The sequence below is a fragment of the Alligator sinensis genome, unplaced genomic scaffold, assembly GCF_000455745.1.
Source record: "Alligator sinensis unplaced genomic scaffold, ASM45574v1 scaffold773_1, whole genome shotgun sequence".
Lineage (NCBI taxonomy): Eukaryota > Metazoa > Chordata > Crocodylia > Alligatoridae > Alligator > Alligator sinensis.
In genome coordinates, this window is record NW_005842403.1 from 489,260 (window position 1) to 505,033 (window position 15,774).

Sequence of the window (15,774 nt, forward strand, 5' to 3'; positions counted from 1 at the left end):
GGGAGGGGGTGTGGCTCCAGCCACTGCACGCACACTTGGAAGAGGCATAGTTTCTAGGGTTGGAAGGGACCTGAACAGATCATCAAGTCCAGCCCCCTGCCCTGGGCAGGAACGAGTGTTGGGATTATAATACCCCAGCCAGATATCTATCCGACCTCCTCTTGAAGACCCCCAAGGTAGGGGAGAGCACCACCTCCCTTGGGAGCCCATTCCAGAGCCTGGCAGCCCTAACTGTAAAGTAATGCCTCCTGATATCAAGCCTGAACCTGCTCTCAGTCAATTTGTGGCCATTATTCCTTGTTACCCCAGGTGGTGCCCAGGGGAACAGAGCCTCACCTATTTTCCACTGGTTCCCCCTGGTGAGTTTATAGATGGCCACCAGATCCCCTCTCAGTCTTCTCTTGTGGAGGCTGAATAGATTCAGGCTCTTTAGTCTATCTTCGTAGGGCCTGGTCTGCTGCCCCTTGACCATGCGAGTTGCCCCCCTCTGGCCCCTCTTAAGGTTAGTCACATCCGTCTTGAAGTGTGGTGCCCAGAACCGGACACAGATGCATCATGGGGGCCCGTGCCTCTGGGATCTGTGTGCGGGACAAGGGCGGGATGCCGCTGGAGACTGGGACTGGGGGCAATTCTGGGCTCTTCCCGGTGGGTGGGAGGGGTGGGCTAGGAATCCATTCAGGGAAGGCAGTGCTGGAATGGGGGAGCTATGGGTTGGACTACAGCCACCCCAAAATTCACTGTAGGGCCCCCAAACCCACCCATCCCATCACTACTGCCTGTGCTGAGCACAGCCCTGGCCCAGCCCCACTCCGAGAAGAGCCTGGCACTGCCCCTGGCCCAAGCCTGCAGTGGCAGCCCACCTTTGCCCCATGCACAGATCTGGGGGGCACATGCTCCCCATGCCTCCCCCGGCAGGGGGGACAGTGTATGCCTGCTGCTGGAGTGGGCCTGGGTAGGAACACTGTCCCCCTGCCCCGCAGCAGAGAGCTCCTGGCTCAAGCTCCCTGATCGGGGTCAGGAGGCTTAGAAAGAGCTGCAGGGGAGGGGCAGGTCCCAGCCCCCTGCCCTGACCTGCTAGTGGGGCAGCTAGCAGCAAGTCCCTGGATGGGTGGGGATTCCCCACTCAGCCAGGGGCTCGCTGTAAGCTGCCCAACCAGTGGATAGGGGAGGGGGCTGAGTCCTGCTCCTCCCCTGCAGCTCTTTCCAAGCCCCAGTCCTCAATCACCCAATCAGAGCATGGGGCTGGGACTGTCTGAAACTGGACAGTCCCCATCCACCTCCAGGCCGCATGTGCAGACTTCCCTGCGTGGCCCAAGGGTGGCCAGGACTGTCCCGAACAGGGGCAGGTCCCAGCCTGCTCCAGGCCAGGCAGGGAACTCTCTTGGTGCAGGGAGCTCCCAGCCCTAGCTCTGAGATTGTGGAGTGGGGGCTGGGGACAGGCTGGGGAGATTGTTCCCAGCTCTGTGATCAGTGATCACTGGATCTGGGAACAAAGCAGTTGTGGAGTGGGGGCTGGGAGCTCCCTGCTGCTGGGGAAGGGAGACATTGTCCCTACCTGGACTCCAGTGGCAGAGCCTGCATCAACAGCGGACAGCTCCCAGGGGCAGAGAGCAGTCTCCCACCCTCTGCTGCTTGGCTGTCCAGGAGCAGATTGCTCCAGGGCGACAGTCTGCATGTTCTTTACTGCGCAGTAATTACTCCTGAGTAAATTTGCTACTTGTATTTACAAGTTTCAAATTTACTCCATGATTGGGGTAAATTAGACAATGACACAACACAGTAATTCGCTCTACTGCACAGTAAAGCGTCTCGTGTAGACGTGCCCCCTATGTATTAACTTAGTGAAGTAATTTGGAATCATTCAGAAAAAAGAAATAGATCAATTAAAAATAAGTATGACCTGTTATAGAAGTGTCTTGTTAAAACTGTGATACAGCAAGTAAACTATTACATCACAGAAAATTGTCTACTACAGTCATGTAACTGGGTTCTGTAGTTTACACATGTGCTAAGAAGGACATACTAAATACTTAATGATAGAGTAAAAATTACTACCTTATCAGTATATACCAAATAGTCTGGAATGGCTATATTTAATGAATTATCAAACTGGTTTATAATAAAAAATACTTAGTGGGTGTGTCTACATGTTCATAAATGCACAGTAACTTACTGATCATTAAATTTAGTCCTTGTATAAGCAAGTACTAAATAAATGTGCAGTAGTAACTAGAGTTACTGCCCAGTACCACTAGTGAATGCCTTTTTAGTGATGGTACTGCACAGTAGCCTAATAATACTGCACGGTATTGTATTAGCACTGTGCTGTTAGGCTACTGTGCAGTTAGCGTCTCATGTAGTTGTGCCCAGTGATAACCATAAGTGTTTAAGAATTTTCAGCTGAATTGTCTATAAAGTTTAAAGATGGAAAACTTGAACTTCATTCTGACAATCAGTTTGGTTTATTGTAGGGTGTAAACCACCGGCTGCGGGGAAGCTTGACAGCTATTAAAACCAGAGCGCCTCAATTGGGAGGTAATTACAGCTTTGTACACTTGTTATTTGTAAGTCTTTTTTTCACTTTTAAAAAGGAAGCTTCACAGGAACTAAATAGCTCAAAGGCTTTGAGTGAGGTTCAAAAACTTTATAACAACAATAGTTATGATCTGAAGTGTATTTTGTGAAAGGAGTTGATGGTTTTAGTCTAGTTTGATTTTTTTGAGGCAGAGGAGTTAGTATCTGCTATAAAATCTGCCACCCATAGTTTGGTATTTTGATGATGATCTTAGTCCAAGTTTTAGTCAAAACACAGCTTCAACAACCTGCCATGCTTAAGAATGATTCTGAAGTTGACTACACATGAAGTGATGTCCCTTACTTCATTAATTCTATTCTAAAAGTTGACTGAGTGGTTTGGGTGACTATTTTGAAAAGGAAAAAAAAAGAAGAGATGGTGACTAGACACTGCAAGAAAATGCATTAAGTGCAGCAGGAGTGTATTTGGTAGCCGTGTTGGTCTGAGACAACAACACGGCTACCAAGTACATTCCTAAAACATGGAAGATGCCGAACTTTAGCCGATTTTTGGATTTTAAAATTCATTGCAGAACAGCAAGAAAGATTTTTTTTTTATCTCCCTGCCTGCCATCTGACACCTCCACATAAGGAATTCTACCTGATCTAGACATCAAAGAGCTACTCAGCACAGTTCATAAAGAGACTCTCATGGACCCAGAGGGACAGCCTTCCGTTTTCAGCTCCCTCTGTGCAAAAATGAAGATTATTTCCTACCTATGGAGACTTTTTACCATCTTGTACCATCTATACTTTTCCCAGAGCCTGACAAAGGAACTTTGATCCCGAAAGCTTGCAGAAAAGGATGGTTTTCTTGCGATTTCCCAGTTGGTCTAATAAAAAGTATCATTTTGAAACCAAGAGTTCTAGTTTTTTGTATGCCTTAAGTGCAGCAGGACTCCTTGAAGAGCAGATAAATTCTTGTTGCCTCCTGAAGAAGCACATGCTGTTGCTGCTTCATTATACCTATATTAAAATTGAGGACTTCAGTCTCCATGTTTTTTTCTTTTTAGTGTTAAGCTTTCACAGGGATAGAAGCACTCTGAGGGCTGCATTTATTCTGCCAAGTACTGGTTTCTGAAAATAAATACTTCTCACCAAGTTAATAAACTACACTTTCATTAGGTTGGAATTTATGTTTGCTTTTTGTAGGGGATTGTTGTTGTTAATGGTAATACTACTACTACTAATAATATTTGATGTGTTAGCCTTCTGGCAACCTTATCACTTGCATTTTGCTAGTATGGGTGGACCATACAGACCAATCATGATACTATGGACAGGTGCTAAATGTATTTTGGAAATGTCACAAGCAAGACTGGGCTAAGATTCCTTTAGATCATTGTCTTAATGATGGTTGCATTAATAGATGTAAAGCCTTGTTGTTTACTATAAGCTTTCTGTAAAGTTACTCTGATCAATAAACTTTAGTGTACAAAAATATACTTTAGTGGGCAAAAATACTGGTAGGCCTCTTATTATAAACTACAACACATGTTTGTAATATGGCTGTACTATAATCTGGTGCGTGTTAGTAATGTATCTAAAAGTTTTTTGTTTTTTGTTTTTCAAATAGGGAGCTTTGCAGTCTGGGGTGGTCTCTTCTCCATGATTGACTGCAGTATGGTGCAGGTGAGGGGTAAAGAAGATCCATGGAACTCTATCACAAGTGGTGCCTTAACTGGAGCCATATTAGCTTCAAGAAGTAAGAAACCACATTCTGGGGTTATTGACCATCTTTTAACGTTTAAATTATATACACGTTTATTAAACTGACAGCATCACTGACATGATTGGACTTGGGAAGGATTTTATTTTTTATAATTTTTGTTTCCTGTGTGCTTAAAGTAACAGATCTTTCCAATTTTTATTTTAGGAATGTTACTGTTTTTATAATTATCTTGACATGTCCAGTGTGGCATCCGACATATATTTGAATGGTTAAACAATTTCTAATATGATAGATTAGAGTTTACTTTAAAACTACAATACAGCATTTAGGCCTGGAATTCAGGAAATATTGACGTTATTGGGACTTCTGTAACTATTCTCCTGAATGGGGCCTCACATGGAATTTTCAAGTAAAGCAGTTGGACTTCTCAGTAATGTTCTGCTGAGCATACGTACTTGAGTAGCACGGTATAATTGAGAAGTTGCTTAGGGACACTATGGAAATGCTAATTTGATTTGTTTGATTAAACATAGATAGTTTTATACTTGTTAAAAGTCAGTTTATTTTTAATATCCTAAATGCCACTAAATATTAGACTGTTTCAGAATGGTTTAAATGTCTGTGTGCTGGATAATTGAGTTAAATGTGTCCACAAGTGATAATTAGGACTTCCACCCATTGTTAGCTGCAGTACAGAGCCTAGAGACTGAACAATGCTGCTTCGTCATTATTGAAGACTTTTTTGTGAATCTTTTATCAAGTCCATTAGGCTTTTTTCAGCAAGCTTTGAAGCACATATTTAAATGCTTTGTTGAATGGGGATAGATTTAAGCATATGCTGGAGTTTTTGCTGAATGGAGGTCCTAAAAGGGGATAAATGGCTGTGATCAGATAGTCTCAGTAATATGAAGAATTACTGGTTAGTGGTAAGGAGGAAGACTTAAGGGTTTATTATTCATACGAACACAAAAAGTGCTATACTGGGTCAGACCAGTAGTTCATCTAGCCTGGTATCCTGCCTCCGATGGTGGCAGAAGTGGATGCTATACAGGGAGAGCACTGAATTGGGCATCCCTAGAATGATCTATCCCTTATTCAGTACCCTCTCTGGCACCCACAATTATTGGTTTAGAAATGCCAAAGGAAACATCTCCGACCATTCTGATCAATAGCCATTAATCGATCTATCATCCAGGAATTTATTCAGTCCCTTTTTTAACCTGGCTATGTTATCTGCCTCCACCACCTCCTGTGGCAATGAATTTACAAGTTAACTACACAATGCATAGAAAGTTCTTTCTCTTGTTAGTTTTAAACCTGTTACTTAGTTATTTCAGTGGGTGCCCGCTAGTTCTAGTATTCTGGGACTTGGTGAAGGATAGTTCCCTGTTTCCTTGGCCCACATCCTTCATGATTCTATCATATACCCCCTTCAGCCTTCTCCTTTCCAAACTAAAGTCTTAGCCTTTTTAGTCCCTCCCGATCTCATAACTATTTATTTTGACTGCCCTTTTCTGTACCTTTTCTAATTCTACCACATCCTTTTTTGAGATGTGGGGACCAGAACTGCAGAGTTTTCAAGATGAGGTGCACCATGGATTTATATAATGGCATGTTGATATTCTCCTTTTTGTTTTCTATTCCATTCTTGATGCTGCCCAACATTTTATTGCCTTTGCTGCTGCTACTGCTGCTGCTGCGGTGACCTGGCGTTTTTAGAGAATTGTCAACAGTGACTCCAAGCTATCTTTCCTGAGTCATAAATAACAGCTAATTCAGAACCCAGCATAGTTTGTATAGCTGAGGTTATTTTTCGCCAGGTATATTACCCTGCATGTGTCGACACTGATGTTTATCTGCCGTTTTTTGCCTGGTCACTGAACTTAATGAGATTTTTGCAGGTCTTCTCCATCAGTGTGGGATCTGTCTACCCAGAATAATTTGGTGTCATCTGCAAACAGAGAGTTCACTATGCACCTCCAAAATGTTGAACAAAATGGTGCCCAGCACAGATAAGCCTTTGGTGATGGATCTTGTTTGAATGTCTTTTGAAAGTCCAAATATATTATCAACTGGGTTCCCTTTGTCCACGTGCTTGTTAACATTCAAACTTAGCAGATTTGTGAGGCAGGATTTCTCTTTACAAAACCATGTAGATCATTTGCCCATGTGGCTTCTGATTTTACTCTTTATTATAGATTCTATTACCAACTTATCAGGGATGGAAATGAAACTCAATGGTCTGTAGTCCCCAGGATTGCCTCTGGCACCCTTTTCAAAGATGGCTGTTACATTGGCAATCTGCCAGTCCTCCGGTACAGAGGCTTGTAACCATAGATTATGTTGAATGCTATCTGGTCCTATTGTCTTACTAGTATTTAGTTTACCAGTGGGCATGCCTACATGAGACACTTACTGCACAATAGCTTGATAACACTGTGCAGTAGCATGCCAGTCAAAAACTGTGCTAATATGCTCTTGCGCAGTGTTCTTAGGCTGCTGAGCAGTAAGCATCAAAAAAAAAAGTGTGCCAACGCTACTGCGCTGTAGCATTAATAAACATGTAGATGCACCGAGTTTGTCTCTCTTGTCACTTCAGTGTGGTCCAACTCTTCTGACCCATCTACTCAAAAGGATTGATCTGGCACCTGGCATGAGAATTTTCCTGGTATCTTCTGCAGTAAAAACCGATGCAAAGAATTTGTTTAACTTCTCTGCTCTGACGTTATCATCCCTGGATGCATCTTTCACATCATCATCTAATGGTCCCATTGATTCACTAGCTGGCTTCCTAGTTCTGCTATATTTATTATTAACTTTAGCATCTTTTGCTAGATGCTAAAAGAGAATTTGAAGAGCCTGCCTCATTTTGCTTTTTCACTTGACCAGAATTTGTGATTCTTCCCATTTTCCTCATTTGGGCACACCTTCCTTTTTTTATTTTTTGAAAGATGCTTTTTTGCCTTGAATAGCCGCCTTTACTCTGCTTTTAAAAAATGTAGGGGTTTTACTGGTCTTTTTGGTACCCTTTTTGGTTTATGGTTTATATTTTTCCTGAGATTCTAATATGATATTTTTAAACAGTTTCCAAACTGCCCACAGGCTTTTTACATTTTTGACTGTTTCACTGAACTTCTTTCTAACTTCCCTCCTCATTTATGTAATTTCCCTTCCTAAAGTTGTATATTGGCATGGTGGACTTCTTTGGCTTACTCCTTCCTGCCAGAACGTTAAATTAAATTGTTATGGTTGCTATTACAAATGACTCGCCAACATGTGCCACTTGATCCAGGTCCTGCATGTTACTCAGGATTAGGTCTAGAATTGGTTCTCCTCTTGTGGGTGCCAAAATGGCTTGTTCTATAAAACAGTCATTTATCACATCCAGAAATTTTATTTCCACATCTCACCCTGATGAGGTAATTGTGAGGATGGCTGAAGTCCCCTTTTGTTATTGTTTCATTTTAGCAGCTTCTGTAATCTCTCTGAGTATTTCCTAATCATCGTCACGTTCCTGATCAGGTAGGCAGTAGTACAAGCCTAATACTATAATCTTTTCATTCAAGTATGGAATTTCTACCCACAGGGGTTCTATGGTTTTCCTTTCAGGTAAGATTTTTATACTAGTCCTATCTATACTATCCTTAACGTGGAGTGCCACTTCTCCACCTGTACATTCTACTCTGTCACTTCTGTATAGTTTGTAACCTGTTAGAACAGTATCCCATTGACCTTCCACCAAGTCTCTGAGATGCCTATTATGTCAAAGTCACCATTTAATACCAGACATTCTAGTTCACCCCTCTTATATTTTAGGCTTCTGGCTTTTCTGGCTTACAGAAGCACTTATAAATTTTGCCCTTGCCTGTTACCACTTGTGCTGTTTGTTTGGAACTCTGGATGTTCTGAGTCATCCTCACTGGACGCATTTACATGTATGATTAATGCGCACACAGGTAAGCCCTGGAGTTTTTTGCTCCCAGGCGGCACACTGTTCGAATATGCACCTGGGAGCAAAATCCCTGGAGCATATTGCTCTGGAGTTTGTTCATGTGCAGCACATGGAGCCTGGTCAGAACAGTGTGGGCTGACAGGGGACCAGGGGAGTCAGGTTGCCAGCCAAGGGCTGCTGTAACAGGCCTCCATTTGCTGTGGAGGGACTGGCACCCTCATGCCTCAGCTCTGCAGTATGTGAGCCCCATCAGAGCAGCCCTGGGCTGGCTGCTTCACTGAGGCTTCATGTGCTGTGGAGCAGCTGACTGAGGCATAAGGGTGCTTCAGCATGGGAGCTGTCTGTCGGCTAGCCCCATGCTGAAGCATCCTCATGCCTCAGCCAGTCCCCCTGGTCCCCCTGACCTGGGTTCCTTGCCAGCCCAGGGCTGCTCCAACCAGGCTCCATGTGCTGCAGAGGGGCTGGATGAAGCATGAGGGTCCTTCAGCATGGAGGCTGTTGTTGCCTCAGCCAGCCCCTCCGCAACACATGGAGCCCAGTTGGAGCAATCCTGGGGTGGCAGGCTGACCCCCTGGGTCCCCTGCCAGCTCAGGGCTGCTTCAGCTGGACTCCATGTGCTGTGGGGGGGCTGGCTGGGGCTTAGGGTGCTTCAGTGCAGGGGCTGCCTGCTGGCTAGCCATGGACTGAAGCATGCTTGTGACCCAGCCAGCCCCATCACCTTCTACATGTGTGCTACAGTGCATGAAACAATGCCACAGAGTAGTACTTGCATTTAGCTGGACTACCTTGCAGCAGCATTTATTAGTCTACTGCAACCTAGTAAGGCCACATGTGTAAATGGTGATGTTTTACTACAAAGGTAATTAATCAGCTCTAGAGTAAATATCTTGTGTAGACGTGCCCACTATTATCTACAGTTATACTTCTTACGCCCTTACTATCCTCCTCAAGACTATATAGAATCTGAATGATATCCCCCTTTGGAGTTGTCAGCGTGACCTGTGTGCCATTCCACACTTGTTGGCTTTCCTCCACTTTTTAGCTTAAACACCACACTGCAACATTTTAAATTTTTAGTGCCAGGAGTCTAGTTTTGTTTTGGTTCAGTTAGGACCTGTCTTTTCTGTAGAGATTCCTCCTGTCCCAAAAAAATTCCCCAGTTCTTGATAAATTTAAACCTCTTCTGCCTGCCACCATCATCTTATCCATGCATTGAGACTCTGAAGCTCTGCTTGTCTTCCTAGCCCTGTGTGTGAAACAGGAAGCATTTCAGAGAATACTACAGTGGAAGTCCTGGACTTTAAATTCAGGCTGCTAGGCAGGGGTTTAATCTCAGAAAGTACTTTAAATGTTACTGATGGAAGATGCCAGAGAAAAGCAAAGTAAAATGACTATGCTCATAATACCAGTTCTGCTTTGTTGTATTAGGGCAAGGCTTGTGTGGTAATTGTAACTTTTTGTGATATTAATGAATGCTTAGCAGCTGAGATCTGTCTCTACATAGTCTGAACACTGAAGAGGTGGTAATTCTATGCAAAATGGATAATCTGCCAGACTTGAACAAAAGAGGTTTTGAAAGGCAACCTGTTTTGTATTCTGACATTTTTGTAGATGGACCAGTTGCCATGGTTGGGTCTGCTGCAATGGGAGGAATTCTTCTAGCTTTAATTGAAGGAGCTGGTATCCTATTGACAAGATTTGCATCCACACAATTTCCAAATGGTAAGGATTCCACACTTCAGATTTGAGTGTTACAAAGTATTTACAACATTTTTGAAAATGCCAGCACTTAAGGATGACAATTTATAGGGAATGGAAAGCCAGATACCTCTCTTTGAAATATCAGGAAATGCCAGATCATTTTCTAGGATGTCTTTGAAGTTCGAGTCCTCTTCGTTTTATATCTGTCATCCATTCAAGTGTGTATAGTTCAGTTATTGTAATTAGAAATGCTATAGGAGTACATTTGACTGCTCTCATACCCTTTTCCTACATTTTATATCTTTGTTTTTTCTTTTTCCACGTTATTTCATACATTTAGGTCTGCAGAACAGATTTCCCAGAATAGAAAAATCATGTCACAAATGGTGTTTTGCCTCTCTCCTCTGATGCCATTGGCTAATTTCAACAAGTATCAAACAATGCAGATGAAGTTGGTAGATATTAAAATGATACAGAACAAATGCCATATTGGGTAATATAGCTCACATACAACCATTTCTGTATCTTGTAAGAAGAGTGTAACATGGTAGCTGTTACAGGCTTTTTGCATAACTGGTAAACATCAATATGATTCTTGAAAGCGAAAATTGACTCAGCAATTTTAGTTCTTACTACTGTACTGCTTTTGGTGCTGTTATTTTGCCTGTGTTTGAGTGAGTTCACACTCTGCCAGCTGCTGGGAGAAGTTGCTGTGTGGCAAAAAGCCAACTGACAAACAGAATTGCTAAAGTGGGAGCAGCTCAGAGGCCAGAATTAAAAGCTATTTCCAAATTCTGTAGTTTGGGTGGGAGGTGAAGAGTCTCCATTATGCTCAGGAAAGAGCTGACAGGGTTAGATGTGTTTTTCTTCTGTTGACATGCATATCGGGGACTTTAACATCGGGGGTGTAAAGGCACAATGGTAAAGTGCTGCATTTTAAGTAGGACCCAGATCAACTCTGGGAATCCTAAGAGGGGAGAAGGGGCTAAGGCAGTGCTTCCCAACCTTTTCCTCAGCATGACCCCATTTAAGCATTGGAAATGTTTTGTGACCCCAAAATGATACAGACAAGATCAACACCCCTCCCTATTCCTCACAGCAAGCCAGAGCGGAGCCCATGGGTAGGGGATAGGGAGAAGCAGCTCAGGGCTCCCTGCCCTGCTGCCTTCCCCCTGGGGGTCTCCGAGGCCCACTGGGTGGGAGGGCAGCAGGGTAAGGAGCCCTGAGACTGCAGCAGGCAGCCTGTACCCCACACATCTGGGGGGCATGCTCCCCCATGCCTCCCTCCCTTGGGAGTGTGCGTGCATAGCCTTCCCCCTACTCCTTTTGGAGGAGCTGCCCATGGCTCCATCCTGCTGTCCCAGCCCTTCCCCTCCTTCCTCCCTCTCACACTGTGGGGCCTCAATCTGCCCCTGCCCCCCCATAAACTTGCCTGGAGGTAGCTGTAGGAGCTGCTCTCCATGCTGCCAGGCTGCCGTATGCATGTGTGCACGCAGACATGCATGTGGCACCTCCTTCCAGATCATCCTCTTCCCAGGCAGCCCCTTGCAGGCTGGAATTCTGCCAGCCTGCAAGGGGAACCCACCATTTCCCGCTTTTTTTCTGTGATTTTCATCATCATCATCAACACTGTTGAGTGTCTTTGCAAACCCATTTTTTATTATTGCAAGCCCAAATCGGGTTGTGACTCCAAGGTTGGGACCTGCTGACCTAAGCTGTTCATTCCAGGAGTCAGTGCTGACGTGCATGGTTTTACTAGGTCAGATATCCCAATTTAGTTTTCCTGCCAGCAGCCCAGAAAGGAGTTGTACTTCTTTGGTGGTAAAAAATGTAAATGTTTAGTTAACAAGAAGCCATGTACACTTCCAAGAACATGAAGACTTAAGAGTCAGAACGCAAGTGCTACTGAGCAGTGGTTTTCTTTTTCTGTTCTGTCACTTCAGACATTTAAGCTTTGGCCTGACACAGGCAGCAGTTTGTTCTGAAGTCTAAAGACCATCTTTCATACTAAGCAGATGTAGAAATAACCATTTTAGGTTAAGTTTTGGGAATAGCATGTGATGGTCCCTAATCTCGGTTTCAGTGATTTATAGAAAATCAGATTGCATGCCAAAATTGAATAATGTATGATTGCATGCCAACATTTATCCGATTGCGTTTCAACATTAAATAACATATGAAGATTCCTACTTTATGCCTGATGCACGCCTATGATGTATTTGACCTGTATTTTTGTATTTGCATCACTTTTCAGAGGAAGAATAATCTGTTTGTTTTAAAACAGAGGTACTAGTAATCAAGGAACATTGCCTTCATTAACATTTCCTCTTGACATTATCTCTGTCTGCCTCATCTGTAAATGAGGATAATTTTTATAATATTGCAAGGCCAATTAACTATATATACAGAAAGGACCTTACGGTTTTGTAACTATGCTAGTTAGAGACTGCCCCCTTTTTAATGCAGGTCTGAGACGCTGGTTCACCATATCTGAAACCAACTTGCATGGAATAGCTGCTCTAAACTTGGTTTGGATCTGTGCAAAACATGCTTAATTATCTGGCTGCTGTCCTTGGAAGCTAACCATGCACTGGCCTTACCTGCGGCTCAGGATAACTCGTGGTTGTAACACTGTTCTGCTGTGTAAATGGAATTTTTCATCTGTGCTTTTTACTGTTTAGGTAGGTTTCCTAATTATCTTTTCCTCATTCTTTTCCTAGCAGTAGGAAATCCTATATTGCCACAGGGTAGGGCAGTGATTCTCAATCTTTAGACAAAAGGGAACCCTTGTTAGATTTGGGGTATCCCTCTGAAAATACCAGCTCTTAGCTTTCACTTTTTTTTCTTTTTTGACTATAGTAAAATAATAGAGCAATTCTTCTGTTGCAAAGACTTCAGAGTACAATGGGTCAGAATATTTTTGACACTATGGATTCTTATTTGAAATATCTGGGTTTATCTTGTGAATCATGTGTAGGTGGTTGTACACTAAACAGTGCTGATATTGTGCAGCACCCATAAAAGGATCTTGTAGCACTCTGGCTGAGAATCAGTTATCCAAGTGTATGTCTACATGGGACAAGGCAGCAGCCCCATGGGGCAGAGTACCACTGACAGTATTCTTTGTGCATGTTATTTGAACTCTATATTGTCTAATGAGGCAGTATGAGATCAAGTGCACAGACCTCCCCAGAATGCACTGAGACTAAGAGATAGCACGATTGCTGTGACCAGAGAGATGGCCGATATAGAGTTGTGTTGTGTCCATACAGCTTTTTCCTTTAACAAAAAAAAAAGTGTGTTCTTATACAAATGCTCTTTTACCTACTGTGTATCATGGATCTAAATAACACATCTAGGTAAAAATAAAAATGTTTTTGTTAGCTTATTTTCTTAGCATTCCTGGAACATGAAGTAAGCCAGTACCTGATGGACCCATTATTTCAGTCCTATTCAATGACATTCTTCGTTTATTTAATTGCAATAGCTCTTCCTTTTTGACAAAGAAATGTGCTTCTAAATCCAGTGTAAGGTACCCACGAAGGAGTGTTCTATATGTTGCAACTTGTGAAGCAGGTGACTCGTTTAAAAAAAAGTGCATCTGGAGAGAGTGGAGTCTTGGAGGTCAGGACTTGAGGCTCCTTTAGTTGTTCCACTCCACTGGTTTGCTCTGGAATTGGGCAAGTCACTTTATGTAAAACTTACATGAGTGCCAAAATTGTATTGAAAGATTTAGACCCTGTTTGCATTACAGACTGCGTTGTATAGCTGTGCAGGCAGTGGAGATGTGGCAAACAAAGTTACTCTGCCGATATATAGTATAGTTATAGCATCTTCCTCACTTAGGTTTTGCTAAACCTTTGTTTGTCAACATAGCTGTGTTCGCACCCTCAGTTTTGGCAGTGTAGTTATCTTGGCTTGAGCATGTGATCTTTTCACATCCCAGGTCAGTAGAACTCTGATGTAGACTAGACCTCGGGCTCCAAGTCACTTATGTGACTGGAAATTTTACCTTTCACTTTTCTGTGTCTCTGTTCCCCCATTTGTAAAATAGGGATGAAACCATTCATTGCAGGAAGGGTTATTTTATTTATTGAGGTGGAAAACTTTTGAGCTTCCTTGAATGACAAACTGTAAATACAAAGCCTTTATTTTTAGCATTGCTAATCCAGAAAGGATTTCTATAAACAGATCACACGTTTGTAGGACACTGAGGTATTAAAGGTCTCTTTTAAATGTATTAATTATTTTCTCTTATTTACAGGCCCTCAGTTTTCAGATGATGCTTCCCAATTATCACCTTCCCCATTTGGTGACTACAGGCAATATCAGTGATTACCATTACTCTGTTTCATGTTATACACTCGAGCTATAATTATAAATACTGGAAGATCAAGATACAATTTAACACCTTCAATTGGAAATATGTGGCAGATCTCTTTGTACAAACCATGGCAAGAGGACACTTGGCACTTTTTCACTGTAAAGATGAACAGAGAAGCTTTAGAAGATCATAAATGTATTTATTCATATAAGTTCATTGTTATAATGCTGATACATTGCTGATACGAGACATCAAGGTTTAAGACAAGAACCAAGCAGAATACTATAATGCTTTGGATAAGGAACTAGATGAATTTTGCTGTGGTCTTTTCTGAAATGTGGTATTAACCATTACTGTAGTCATCAACAATAAAAACATCTGACATTTAACCTCTGTACTCAGTGTGTATCACATGCAGGTCACAGTACTGAGCATTTCAGTTTAAGACAACTCATTCATTTACCTGTGTTGTAATTAGTACTCCAGAGGTCAGTACTTTTGGAAGAATATTGTATGAGCCAAGGAAGTTTATTTTTCTACAATATATTTTCCATTCTTGTCCTTTGTTCCACGTGTATCTCCGTACTCCCCAGTGGTAAGTAACATACCTTTGTTATAGATCTACGTGATGTAGCATGTCTTGATTTTTGGCTCAGTCTTTGTGGGGGTGTAACTTCTAGTGCAAGGCTCTGGGCTTCCACATTCTACCAAAGGCAGTCCTATGGTTCTGCTGTTCCAAGCCTGTGGTCTTGGCTGCAGTACCACTTTTTCCTAGTGTTTCGTTCATTTGGTTTAAAATAAATTACTATCTGTTAGAGACTTATTTTCTTGAGTGATACAGTTTGCAGAAGATTGCAGGAACCCAGGACAACTTTTCAGAGCAACACAGCTTTTATTAATCAACTACAATACAGTACATGGGTCTTCAGGTTTGACTAGAAAAGCTTAGTCTAGGTGCATCTATGTGCTGGCAGCACAACCTGCATGTCTTGCCCAAGCTTCTAGAATTCATTTGCCTGAGTACCCTAGGAAGCATCACAATCCATCCAACACCACCATTCTTTTGTTTCAAACTCCAGCTGTGCAGCTTGACTCTTGTCCTATGTTGACAATTAATATTCCTCCTAGTGTTGTGCTGCCTCAGTGACTTCTGTTGATTGGTGTCATTACTGTTTGTCCAAGAAAATAAAGTGAGCCCTTCACATCCAGTGAGTAACCATATAAAGGAGTGCAAAAATAGTCAAGTGTTCCAGTAGGCGTGATTTGGTGAAAACATTTAAAGTAGTTTTAAGGACGGGAGTGTAAGTTCATGAATGAGAGTCAATATTGTATCGTCTGCAGTCGGATTTGATAACCTCCCAGTCTCCTGTCCTATGTTTCCATAAAAACGCAGACATCTTATCTCCACAAAGTTGCTTACAACAGCGTCTATTCCAGAATCCTTTCTGTTGGGCTACTGTGCCTTGATTCCTCACCATGTGACTGTTAGCTTAGGGACTGGTATATAATTTTCAAAATGCTGTGGAAGAAAAGCACTGTTTATCAAAGTGT

The 15,774-nt window shown here is 42.5% G+C and overlaps 1 protein-coding gene across 4 annotated transcripts in view; it reads left to right on the forward strand.

Annotated features, from left to right (window-relative positions):
- The window catches only part of TIMM17A (translocase of inner mitochondrial membrane 17A), a 16,827-nt gene extending 2,215 nt beyond the window's left edge, over positions 1-14,612 (forward strand). The window contains exons 3-8 of one of the 4 annotated variants that reach the window (XR_003095554.1): positions 2,472-2,535; positions 4,151-4,279; positions 9,810-9,920; positions 10,240-10,392; positions 12,366-12,580; positions 14,164-14,612. Coding sequence is in view for 1 of the 4 variants with exons in the window: in XM_025211365.1 (XP_025067150.1) it covers positions 2,472-2,535; positions 4,151-4,279; positions 9,810-9,920; positions 14,164-14,234 (375 nt within the window). In the remaining 3 variants the exon portion in view is untranslated. Of the gene's footprint in view, positions 1-2,471; positions 2,536-4,150; positions 4,280-9,809; positions 9,921-10,239; positions 12,581-14,163 lie in introns of all 4 variants that reach the window. The other 3 variants (XR_003095555.1, XR_003095553.1, XM_025211365.1) reach the window with 3 other exon arrangements.
- The last annotated feature ends 1,162 nt before the right edge of the window (positions 14,613-15,774 follow it).